We start from the raw sequence: 13,467 nt of genomic DNA, 5'->3' as shown, positions 1-13,467 counted from the left end.
TTAGAACTTTTTTATATATATATTTATTTATTTATACAGGGTAATGCAAGAAATATTTTTGAATTCTAATGGTCTGAATCAAATTACCGAGCTTAATTATTTGGATCCTCTGAGGTGTTTCTGTTTGAAAATATTCGAAGAACTTATTTGCTTTGGAGAACAGCAGAGTCCTTTGCTAGACATTGGAAGCAACGATACAAACCCAATTGTTTTGGATTTCCCTGTTCATCTTTTAAAACCCCAACAATGCTTAAATGTTTCTCAGAATTTATGTAAAGTCTACAGTGATCTGAAAGAATCATGTCCAAAGAAAAGAGAGGATATTCATCAGAAAATTAACCTGATAAACCTACTTCTATGTTTGGCGTTTTTGAGTGTGAGCAAAGATGCAGAGTCTGATCTGGAATCTGTCAATGAGTCTGAGGACACGTCTGGTTATGACAGCACTGCTAGTGAACCGCTCAATATTTTACCAAAGCTGAATGTTGAAAGCTTGGTCTTTCCATTCCCAGAACAAATACACCGAGCAGCAGACATTTGGTCAATGTGTCATTGGCTTTACCTGACAAATTCAATGTTCCAGAAGCAATTTTACAAAATTGGTGGCTTTGATGTGTGTTACAGACTTGTCCTTATGATGATCCAGAAATTTTCTAGTTTTGACGATTTTAGCAGTCGGACTCATTCTACATCATGCTCTGAAAAAGTAAACCAAATTGTGGAAGAAACTTGTGGGATTAAATCCTATAAAAGTGAATTTGAAAGTCAACATCTATGTCATCATCCTCAACTTGCAACAACTGAAACTTCAAGTGTATTACCTGTGCCTACAAATTATGTGAAAGAGTGTTCCATTGAAGCAGTAAGATTGTTTGAAGCGTCATTAGCTATTTGTCTCCATAGTGCACATAACAGCCAACTGAAAATAGATTTGGAAACATCTCAGGTAATGTCTATTTTTTTTATGTTGTTTTTTTTAAGCATCTCTTATGTCAATTTAAATAGGGGAATGTGGAATTGTCTTTGCCGGGTTAGCACTGTAGTGCAAGGCACTAAAAGTGTCATTCAATAAATTAATAAGATAAATTTATATTTCTACTGTATATCATTCCTTCCTAGGCTCCTTGGTCTTTGCTAAAGCTTAAGTTTGTAAATGAAGAACCCATTTCTTTAACCCTATACAATAACAGTCATGGCTTAGTACAATGGTTCTCAAACTCTGTCCTCGGGACCCCAAACAGTTCCTCTTTTCCAGGTCACCTAGCAGGTGTATTTTTTCTTTCATCCATTGGGGAACACTGGCTGGTTCCTGTCCTGGGCTCCTTGCCAAAGTCTCTTCTCTCTGCCTGCTCCCGGATACACGGAAGCCATTTTACTTCATTAATCTGCCTCCTGCACAGGGGGTTCATCCAGGTTCGGTTGCACCTGTGCCTATTGCTGCAAAGTATCGATTTTTGGTACTTTGCGCATGCACAGTACCTGTTCTGCACTATCGCAAAAGGGTCCTGTGACATAGATGCAGAGCGGCAGAAGACTGTCAGTCTACTTGTAATAGGCACCTTCTGCTGCATCACCATACAACGCTATCACTGCTGCCTCCAAGGAATCTAAAAATATCAACTCTATCCACATCTAAATGACCTCCAGAGAGAGAACCTCCTAAGGCCCCCCTTACCCCCACACCTCAGTCTTGTACCAGTCTTATACCAGGTTTTATTAGATCTCCTTCCTCATCTATTGTTGCTGGTTTTGCCTATTATTGAATATTATTGAGCATTGAGCTATTTTGTGTGCAGATTTTCTTAGTAACTTCACAGTAGCTGTTTGTTGTTTATCAGATTATTGTCTTCTGTAGTTTCAGATCGCATTCTCTTCGAGTATACTTGGTTAGAAATCTAGATATTGCTCTTACTGTTTTCACTTTTTATCTTTTTAGTGTTATTCACTCTCAGATCAGTACTTTACAACACTACATAATGTTACAGTAGTTAGGTGTTTGTTATTTTTAGTACTGTGCCTACACAGTGCTTTGGGGCTTACAGTATTTGTGTTAGACCACTTATTCTTCTATATGTGGTCTCTCAGTTCAGTGCTCCTGTACCCACATACCACTTGGGGCTGAATTTAGTTAGCCCGGTTAATTTAAAGGGGGTCATAAAAGGAGGTAGCCTTGCGCTTTAATGCCTGGGGCTATTGAATTACAGACCCTCTTTCTTGACTGTTAAATTAACCATTTATCAGGTGTTAACACACTCTCTTTGGGGGAGATCTACTAAGCCTTGAAAAGTGATAAATTTTATGGTGCTAAAAAACTAGCCAATTAGCTCCTAACTGCCTTGTCACAAGCTGGGTTTGAAAAATGACAGCAGCTGATTGGTTGTTGCAATTTCACTGTGAAATGAATCACTCTTCAAGGCTTAGTACATCTGGCCCAGAATCTGGAAAAGTTCCCGGCTCCATGTGTTAACACTTTGTTTGCAATCGATTACCGGCTATTTATCGCATATTTCTTTTTGGGTCTGCTCAGACCCATAAGAAATCCCCGTTAAGTGCAGGCTGCCTTTGGGGTTAATTAAATAGCCAATGTGATCGGTGTTCTGCGAGGAGACAGGATTAGTCCACCTTTGAAGTTGTGCCGCCACAAGAGTCTGCATGGGCCGTCTCCCTGTTGCTTGCCATGCACGATTTGGCGACTCAGCTAGCCGCTTCCTCTGCTCCCCTGCCCTCCACAGCTACCAGGGGTCCTCAACAGGCCTACTCTTTGGAACCCACTACAGGCCCTCTTATAGTCACCGTGGGTTCAGAGCTTATCTCTTATCTTTGTCTATCCAGGGTTTGGTGCAGGTCTCCAGCTCCTTACAACACATGCTGGAAACTTCAGCTAAACGCAAGGCACCGTGCCGTGGTAGTTCTACGCCTCCACTGAGGCTACAATTTCCATTCGGGCAACACAGATATAGTAGAGGAGTTCTCCCAACCTTCGGAAGTCGACCTTTAGCTCAGAGCATGTTGGTGGTGGTTGACGCTTTGGTAAAGGCAGTACGGTCTGCCTTACTCATTAAGGATTTGGGTGGCTCACTGGTTTTGGAAGAGCCCCTCTTTAAGAGTGAAAAATAAAGAGTCTGTGTTTTTCCCACTCTCTGCTCATCTGGAGAATCTCTTGTTTTAAGCTTGATCACACCCTAATAAGTGATTCTTCTTATACAAGCGACTTCTTTCTGCTTACTCCCTCCTGGGGATCGGAAAAAGTTTGAATCCCCCCTTTCCCCCGTGGATGCATGCATTTCATGGCTGATTAGGTCAACCACGCTTCCCATTCCCAATGTGGCCTCTCTCAAGGACCCCACTGATAGGACGTTGGAGATTTTCCTAAAAAAATCTTTTTGCTAATTCCGGGGCTTCTTTACGCCCTGCTTTCACTTCACCCTGGGTAGCCAAAGCCTTCGGTAGTTGGATGGATTATCTAGAAGACTGGCTCTGCTCCGGCTGTCGTCGATACTCTTAACGAGGCAGCTGTTGACTTGAGCACATAATCTCTTCTAAGGTCTCCACCTCCTCGATGGCCGCTAGGTGGGCCCTGTCACTTCGAACATGGAGAGCGGACAGTGAGTCCAAAAAGGCTCTGGTGGCTCTACCCTTTTTCAGGTGATGTTCTTATTGGGCCTGAACTGAATAAGCTTGTTGCCACTGTTTTCCCTCTGCTGCTCCGAAGACAAAGGGATTTTCCTTACTTTTGTCCACAGGAAAAAGCAAAAGGTCAACCCTGGTCAAGTTGCAAGCAAGCAAACCTGCAGCATGATGGGGCAGGTCCCCACCTGTGACTACCCACTGTGGGAGGCAGTCTACTCCTATTCGCTGACGCCTGGCTAAAAGGTATTGTATCCCAAGGATCTTCCCTAACCTTCCGGAAATGTCTTTGAGTTCAGTCCTTTTCCACCAAGTTACCAGTCGACAGCCTTCCTTCCCTGGACATCCACCAAGGGGATGTAGTTGGCATCCTGACGTATGGGCTGTCTGCAGTCAGAAGACCGGTGACGGGATCCTGACACCAGTCAGAATTCTGATGCCGGAATCCCGAACGTAAGTTTACAGGGGAGGTTAGGGTTACCTTCCGTTCTTACCCCTTTTGGGATTTTATGCAGTCGGGATGCCGGGGTCGGTATTTTGACCGCCGGCATCCTGACTGCCGGTCACTCAAACCCAACCCCCAACAAGGTAGTTCCCTACTGACACTGGACGTTGTCCATGCTCATTGTATGTGTGTCTCGGACCATTGGCATTCTGAAGTCTGATTTACTGTTCGTTCTTTTCGACTTCCACAAGCATGGCTGGCCCATGTCCAAACAATCTTTAACCTGCTGCCTGTGCTATACCATTCATCAGGCCTATCTTTTAGCAAAGAAATTGGTCCCGGCCTAAGGGGGTCATTCCGACCCAATCGCACGCTGCACTTTTTCGCAGCCGTGCGATCAAGTCGGAACTGCGCATGCGCTGCAGCCGCAATGTGCAGGCACGTCGTTACTCGGCGACGGCTGTCGCTGGGCAACAACAAGAACTATGAAGAAAGACTTTGTAGCGGCGAACGCAAGAAGATTGACAGGCAGAAGTCGGATCCGGGCGTAAACTGACCATTTTTAGGGAGTGGTTAGTCCAACGCAGGCGTGTCGAGGCGTTTGGCGGGCGGATGTCTGATGTCAATTCTGGGACCTGACAGGCTGAAGTGATTGCAGTGGGTAAGTAAGTACAGACCTACTCCTAAACTGCACAAAATGTTTTTGCATAGCTCAGCTGCATAAGCGAACGCAGCCTTGCTATGCAAAAATACACTCCCCCCCCCCCCCCCCCCCCCCATAGGCGGTGACAATCTGATCGCACGGCAGCTAAAAACAGCTACTGTGCAATCAACTCGGAATGAGGGCCTAAGTGAGAGCTCATTCCACTAAGTCCATGGGTGCATCATGGGGCAGCTTGCAGTGGTGTCTCTGCAGAGCAGCCACATGGTGCTTTGCCACTACTTTCATCAAATTCTTCAGCTTTAACACTTTCGCCTTGGCTGATGTGGCTTTTGGGCGCTAGGTCCTTAGTGCAGCATAGGAGTGTTTCTTAGCTTAATGGGACAGCTTTGGGATGTACTTTTATGTTCCCAGTGTCCCCCCATTGGATGAAAGAAAAAAAAGTGATTTTTGTCTTGCCTGTAATATCCTTTTCTCTGACGTCCTAGTGGATGCTGGGAACTCCGTAAGGACCATGGGGAATAGCGGCTCCGCAGGAGACTGGGCACAAAAAGTAAAAGCTTTAGACTAGCTGGTGTGCACTGGCTCCTCCCCCTATGACCCTCCTCCAAGCCTCGGTTAGATTTTTGTGCCCGAACGAGAAGGGTGCAAGCTAGGTGGCTCTCCTGAGCTGCTTAGAAGTAAAAGTTTAAATAGGTTTTTTATTTTCAGTGAGTCCTGCTGGCAACAGGCTCACTGCATCGTGGGACTAAGGGGAGAAGAAGCGAACTCACCTGACTGCAGAGTGGATTGGGCTTCTTGGCTACTGGACATTAGCTCCAGAGGGACGATCACAGGTTCAGCCTGGATGGGTCCCGGAGCCGCGCCGCCGGCCCCCTTACAGAGCCAGAAGAGCGAAGAGGTCCGGAGAAAGCGGCGGCAGAAGACGTTCCTGTCTTCAAATAAGGTAGCGCACAGCACTGCAGCTGTGCGCCATTGCTCTCAGCACACTTCACACTCCGGTCACTGAGGGTGCAGGGCGCTGGGGGGGAGCGCCCTGAGACGCAATGAAAACGATATAAAAACCTTATATGGCTAAAAAAAATGCATCACATATAGCTCCTGGGCTATATGGATGCATTTATCCCCTGCCAGTTTCCTGAAAAAAGCGGGAGAAAAGGCCGCCGTGAAGGGGGCGGAGCCTTTCTCCTCAGCACACAAGCGCCATTTTCTTTCACAGCTCCGCTGGAAGGACGGCTCCCTGACTCTCCCCTGCAGTCCTGCACTACAGAAACAGGGTAAAACAGAGAGGGGGGCACTATTGGCAGCTAATATATAAATACAGCAGCTATAACAGGGAGTAACACTTATATAAGGTTATCCCTGTGTATATATATATAGCGCTCTGGTGTGTGCTGGCAAACTCTCCCTCTGTCTCCCCAAAGGGCTAGTGGGGTCCTGTCCTCTATCAGAGCATTCCCTGTGTGTGTGCTGGGTGTCGGTACGATTGTGTCGACATGTATGAGGAGGAAAATGATGTGGAAGCAGAGCAATTGCCTGTGTTAGTGATGTCACCCCCTAGGGAGTCGACACCTGACTGGATGGTAGTAATTAAAGAATTACGTGACAATGTCAGCACTTTGCAAAAAACTGTTGACGACATGAGACAGCCGACATACCTCAGATGGTCGACACAGACCCTGACACGGATACTGAATCCAGTGTCGACGGTGACGAGACAAACGTAATGTCCAGTAGGGCCACACGTTACATGATCACGGCAATGAAGGAGGCATTGAACATTTCTGACACTACAAGTACCACAAAAAAGGGTATTATGTGGGGTGTGAAAAAACTACCAGTGGTTTTTCCTGAGTCAGATGAATTAAATGAGGTGTGTGATGAAGCGTGGGTTTCCCCCGATAAAAAACTGCTGATTTCTAATAAATTATTGGCACTATACCCTTTCCCGCCAGAGGTTAGGGCACGTTGGGAAACACCCCCTAGGGTAGATAAGGCGCTCACACGCTTATCAAAACAAGTGGCGTTACCGTCTCCTGATACGGCCGCTCTCAAGGAACCAGCTGATAGAAGGCTGGAAAATATCTTAAAAGGTATATACACACATACCGGTGTTATACTGCGACCAGCGATCGCCTCAGCCTGGATGTGCAGCGCTGGAGTGGCTTGGTCGGATTCCCTGACTGAAAATATTGATACCCTGGATAGGGACAGTATATTATTAACTATAGAGCATTTAAAGGATGCATTACTATATATGCGAGATGCACAGAGGGATATTTGCACCCTGGCATCTAGAGTAAGTGCGATGTCCATTTCTGCCAGAAGAACGTTATGGACGCGACAGTGGTCAGGTGATGCGGATTCTAAACGACATATGGAAGTATTGCCGTATAAAGGGGAGGAGTTATTTGGGGTCGGTCTATCAGACCTGGTGGCCACAGCAACGGCTGGAAAATCCACCTTTTTACCCCAGGTCACCTCTCAGCAGAAAAAGACACCGTCTTTTCAAACCCAGTCCTTTCGTCCCTATAAGGTCAAAGAGGGAAAAAGGCCGCTCGTTCCTGCCCCGGGGCAGAGGAAGGGGAAAAAGACTGCACCATGCAGCCTCTTCCCAGGAGCAGAAGCCCTCCCCCGCTTCTGCCAAGTCCTCAGCATGACGCTGGGGCTCTGCAAGCAGACTCGGGCACGGTGGGGGGCCGTCTCAAGAATTTCAGCGCGCAGTGGGCTCACTCGCAAGTGGACCCCTGGATCCTGCAGGTAGTATCACAGGGTTACAAACTGGAATTCGAGACGTCTCCCCCTCGCCGGTTCCTGAAGTCTGCTCTACCAACGTCTCCCTCCGACAGGGAGGCAGTATTGGAAGCTATTCACAAGCTGTATTCCCAGCAGGTGATAATCAAGGTACCCCTCCTACAACAGGGAAAGGGGTATTATTCCACGCTGTTTGTGGTACTGAAGCCGGACGGCTCGGTGAGACCAATTTTAAATCTAAAATCTTTGAACACTTACATAAAAAGGTTCAAATTCAAGATGGAGTCACTCAGAGCAGTGATAGCGAACCTGGAAGAAGGGGACTATATGGTATCTCTAGACATCAAGGATGCTTATCTCCATGTCCCAATCTACCCTTCTCACCAAGGGTACCTCAGGTTTGTGATACAAAACTGTCATTATCAGTTTCAGACGCTGCCGTTTGGATTGTCCACGGCACCACGGGTCTTTACCAAGGTAATGGCCGAAATGATGATTCTTCTTCGAAGAAAAGGCGTATTAATTATCCCTTACTTGGACGATCTCCTGATAAGGGCAAGGTCCAGGGAACAGTTGGAGGTCGGAGTAGCACTATCTCAGGTAGTGCTACGTCAGCACGCGTGGATTCTAAATATCCCAAAATCACAGCTGATTCCAACAACACGTCTACTGTTCCTAGGGATGATTCTGGACACAGTCCAGAAAAAGGTGTTTCTCCCGGAGGAGAAGGCCAGGGAGTTATCCGAGCTAGTCAGGAACCTCCTAAAACCAGGACAAGTGTCAGTGCATCAGTGCACGAGAGTCCTGGGAAAAATGGTGGCTTCTTACGAAGCGATTCCATTCGGAAGATTCCATGCAAGAACTTTACAGTGGGATCTGCTGGACAAATGGTCCGGATCGCATCTTCAGATGCATCAGCGGATAACCCTATCTCCAAGGACAAGGGTATCTCTCCTGTGGTGGTTACAGAAGGCTCATCTTCTAGAGGGCCGCAGATTCGGCATTCAGGATTGGATGCTGGTAACCACGGATGCCAGCCTGAGAGGCTGGGGAGCAGTCACACAGGGAAGAAATTTCCAGGGCTTGTGGTCAAGCATGGAAACGTCTTTTCACATAAATATCCTAGAGCTAAGGGCCATTTACAATGCCCTAAGTCAAGCAAGGCCTCTGCTTCAGGGTCAACCGGTATTGATCCAGTCGGACAACATCACGGCTGTCGCCCACGTAAACAGACAGGGCGGCACAAGAAGCAGGAGGGCAATGGCAGAAGCTGCAAGGATTCTCCGCTGGGCGGAAAATCATGTAATAGCACTGTCAGCAGTGTTCATTCCGGGAGTGGACAACTGGGAAGCAGACTTCCTCAGCAGACACGACCTCCACCCGGGGGAGTGGGGACTTCATCCAGAAGTCTTCCAAGTGATTGTAAACCGTTGGGAAAAACCAAAGGTGGACATGATGGCGTCCCGTCTCAACAAGAAACTGGACAGATATTGCGCCAGGTCAAGGGACCCTCAGGCAATAGCGGTGGACGCTCTGGTAACTCCGTGGGTGTTCCAGTCGGTATATGTGTTCCCTCCTCTTCCTCTCATACCAAAAGTACTGAGAATCATAAGAAGGAGAGGAGTAAGAACGATACTCGTGGCTCCGGATTGGCCAAGAAGAACTTGGTACCCGGAGCTGCAAGAGATGCTCACGGAGGACCCGTGGCCTCTACCTCTAAGGAAGGACCTGCTCCAGCAGGGACCTTGTCTGTTCCAAGACTTACCGCGGCTGCGTTTGACGGCATGGCGGTTGAACGCCGGATCCTGAAGGAAAAAGGCATTCCAGATGAAGTCATCCCTACCCTGATCAAGGCCAGGAAGGATGTAACTGCAAAACATTATCATCGCATTTGGCGAAAATATGTTACGTGGTATGAGGCCAAGAAGGCCCCTACGGAGGAATTTCAACTGGGTCGTTTCCTACATTTCCTGCAAGCAGGATTGTCTATGGGCCTAAAATTAGGATCCATTAAGGTTCAAATTTCGGCCCTGTCGATCTTCTTCCAGAAAGAACTGGCTTCAGTGCCTGAAGTTCAGACGTTTGTCAAAGGGGTACTGCATATACAGCCTCCTTTTGTGCCTCCAGTGGCACCTTGGGATCTCAATGTAGTTTTAGGGTTCCTAAAATCACATTGGTTTGAACCACTTGCCACAGTGGATTTGAAATATCTCACATGGAAAGTGGTAATGCTGTTGGCCCTGGCTTCAGCCAGGCGCGTATCAGAATTGGCGGCTTTATCCTATAAAAGCCCTTACCTGATATTTCATTCGGATAAGGCGGAATTGAGGACTCGTCCTCAATTTCTCCCTAAGGTGGTTTCAGCGTTTCACATGAATCAACCTATTGTGGTACCTGTGGCTACTAGGGACTTGGAGGACTCTAAGTTGCTGGACGTAGTCAGGGCCCTGAAAATATATGTTTCCAGGACGGCTGGAGTCAGAAAATCTGACTCGCTGTTTATACTGTATGCACCCAACAAGCTGGGTGCTCCTGCTTCTAAGCAGACGATTGCTCGTTGGATTTGTAGTACAATTCAACTTGCACATTCTGTGGCAGGCCTGCCACAGCCAAAATCTGTAAAAGCCCATTCCACAAGGAAGGTGGGCTCATCTTGGGCGGCTGCCCGAGGGGTCTCGGCTTTACAACTTTGCCGAGCAGCTACTTGGTCAGGGGCAAACACGTTTGCTAAATTCTACAAATTTGATACCCTGGCTGAGGAGGACCTGGAGTACTCTCATTCGGTGCTGCAGAGTCATCCGCACTCTCCCGCCCGTTTGGGAGCTTTGGTATAATCCCCATGGTCCTTACGGAGTTCCCAGCATCCACTAGGACGTCAGAGAAAATAAGAATTTACTTACCGATAATTCTATTTCTCATAGTCCGTAGTGGATGCTGGGCGCCCATCCCAAGTGCGGATTGTCTGCAATACTTGTATATAGTTATTGTTACAAACAAATCGGGTTGTTCATTGTTGGAAGCCATCTTTTCAGAGGCTCCTACGGTTATCATACTGTTAACTGGGTTCAGATCACGAGTTGTACGGTGTGATTGGTGTGGCTGGTATGAGTCTTACCCGGGATTCAAGATCCTTCCTTATTATGTACGCTCGTCCGGGCACAGTATCTTAACTGAGGCTTGGAGGAGGGTCATAGGGGGAGGAGCCAGTGCACACCAGCTAGTCTAAAGCTTTTACTTTTTGTGCCCAGTCTCCTGCGGAGCCGCTATTCCCCATGGTCCTTACGGAGTTCCCAGCATCCACTACGGACTATGAGAAATAGAATTATCGGTAAGTAAATTCTTATTTTTTTTCTGAATTTGTGGTGGACACTGGGTGCCCAACCTCACACCCCTGGCTTGCTGAGGGTTTTACGGTTCTGGCACCTGGTTCTGAGACAGTTAGTGTGCCTGGTTGTATGTGTGCGCCAGTCTTTTCCTCTTTTTCCTTGGGCTTGTTAAGTTTACTGGCTTCTTGATCTCCAGTTGGGGTATAGAGTAGAAGGTGCCTGTGCTGCTCCCAAAATAGTCAAAACTTTGGTACCAAGGACTCCTGCAACTCCACTATACCCATAGTCCCAGTGTTCCCCATGGATTCAGAAAAAAGGATTTTACAGGTAAGACAAAAATCCCTTTTTATTACTCTGACACATTTTAAAATATCCAAAGGTGGAGCTAATTATTTCACTTGTGATTCTGTGAGGAGACCTGGAAAACATTAACTGTTTTGGGTCCTGAGGACAGAGTTTGAGAACCTATGACTTAGAAGATAAGCAATTTTTGCAGAGACACCAACTTAGAAGGGAGGGGAGAGTGTCCCTGATATACAGTGGCATTCACTGATCATTAGAGCTGTTGCTGGGCTACACTGAGTTGGGTATCACATTTACTTGTACCGTGTTTCCCCGATAATAAGACCTACCCCGATAATAAGACCTACCCTTACTTCTGCAGAACGGTCCAAAATAAGCCCTACCCCGAAAATAAGACCTAGCTAAATCCCCATTTTGTCCGGTCCCTGCGCTACACTACAATGCCCCCAGCTCACCCCCACCCGCATGAATCCAACCACATCAGAGCTGCAGCGTCTCACTCTCTCACAGTGAGCGCGCACCCTCCCCTCGTTTTCTGTGAATGACGCTGGCGTGCGTGCCAGCACCAATTACAGCTGCGCCGTGGAGGAGAGTACAGGAAAGTGAAGAAGAAAAAACGGTAAGTAAAGTACCGTATTGTAAAGCAGGACTGAGGGGCATGTACAGTAAAAAACGAGCGCTGATTTCATTAAGTGGCACTTTTAAAAACGGATGGTTAATTAAACAAATGTTTATAGCCCTTCCTGGAGCTCTATTGCGGTATGGTACACAGACTTGTCCAGAAGTTTTAACTATACAAATCACTTTTACAACTTGAGCTGCTATACACTATTAGCGCTGTCAATGTTAATTAAAATAAGACCTACCCCGAAAATAAGCCCTATGGTATTTTTTTGACAGAAAAAAAAAATAAGACAGTGTCTTATTATCGGGGAAACACGGTAGATGTAAGTCTTTCCTTGTTCGTAAAATGTAAACAAAAGTGCAAAACACAAAGCTTCAGGGTATAGCATACCTTCCAACTTTTGCTGTCATGAAGTGGAGACCCCCGCGCGCCATAGATGTGAGTGCCTGGAAAATTGGGCAGGGCCTTGGGTGGAAGGGATGTGGCCTTGACCAGGAGGGGTGTGGCCTCGTGGCAATACCCTGTATTTTGCATTATGGAGAATGAGTAGCTGGGCAGCCCCTGGCTTACCTCCCTACACTGTTTAGATGCTGTGCACACAGCATCTATTCAGGGATTACCCGCTGCTTTGCAGAGCAGCGCTGATCAAAGGCTTCCCTAACCTTTCCACCCTCTCGCCTGTTGGACACTGCGACCCGCTTATGGGGCAAGGTTTGAATAGCAGGACTGTCCTGCTGGAATCTGGACAGTTGGGAGGCATGGTAAGGAATACTAGGTTAAAGCTTCCAGATTCACCAGTAAACTGCTGCAGATAACAAAATAACCTACAGTATATCTCTTGACTCTTCTAGCCCTGCTTTCTCGAAACTTTCTTATAGTTTTGCTTAGCCCAAAACCAAGACTGTATTGATGTTTATAATATAAAGAAATGGTTGTGATGTTTGTTTATTGTAATAGTCTGAAATTTGTTTCATAACCAACATTTTTTTTTTCTTAGAATCTGTCAATTCAACATCTAATGCTTGAAATTCAGGAGCTTCTTGCAAAATCAAGAATACTTCAGACTAACCTTGCCCCACATATTTTTGATTGCCTTCTCCGTATTGCTGTGTCAGATTTTTCTTTTGTGTCTGATAATGTTGAGGAGCAAAAAGAAAAGGTAAGAGTTCAAAGGTGTAGACAGCAGTTATTGTAATGTAAGGATTTTTTAAACGATTAATCCAATCAATCAAGTTGATCCACAATGAAAGGCTTCTTAGCATTGCTAGTTGTATTTTTAAAAGATTTTTATACTATGACCATAAAGTTACATTTATAGTGTGGTCAGTCATTGTGTCTTATAATTGACATAAATCGAACACCAGTAGAACAGCCACACTCCAAAAGAAAAATCAATAAACCAGGGTTCTTGGTCAAATAGTTCAACTATGTATAAATGCAAATACCAAATAACCAGCACTGCAGTATGTAAAAAAAAAAAAAAAAAATCTCAAAGATCCTTGTGTTCATGTAAGCCTGAAGGCCATTTTGTTTCCAAGTTAGGACCTAGGCTTTTTTTTTTTTTTTAAACCTAAGCATGTGAGTGAGGATAGTCTCAGGACACTGATGTCTTTGTTAAATCACCAAAGTGGCACAAGAAGCAGGGCTGTGCTAAAGTAAATACCAACAAATTTGTCTTTAGCAGAAAATAATTTTTTTGTATCCCTTTATTAATTCACACCCATTG

General features: G+C 46.2%; 1 protein-coding gene across 3 annotated transcripts in view; it reads left to right on the top strand.

Moving 5' to 3' along the window:
* LYST (lysosomal trafficking regulator) overlaps positions 1–13,467 on the top strand; it is an 864,675-nt gene that overhangs the window by 278,913 nt on the left and 572,295 nt on the right. For all 3 annotated transcript variants that reach the window (XM_063917604.1, XM_063917602.1, XM_063917605.1), the window contains exons 5-6: positions 40–946; positions 12,739–12,900. In XM_063917604.1, the coding sequence (XP_063773674.1) occupies positions 40–946; positions 12,739–12,900 (1,069 nt within the window). The remainder of the gene's footprint in view (positions 1–39; positions 947–12,738; positions 12,901–13,467) is intronic.

Source organism: Pseudophryne corroboree, chromosome 4 (genome assembly GCF_028390025.1).
Source record: "Pseudophryne corroboree isolate aPseCor3 chromosome 4, aPseCor3.hap2, whole genome shotgun sequence".
NCBI lineage: Eukaryota > Metazoa > Chordata > Amphibia > Anura > Myobatrachidae > Pseudophryne > Pseudophryne corroboree.
The sequence above is the reverse complement of the archived record's forward strand: the minus strand, read 5'-3'. Positions and strand labels throughout refer to the sequence as shown.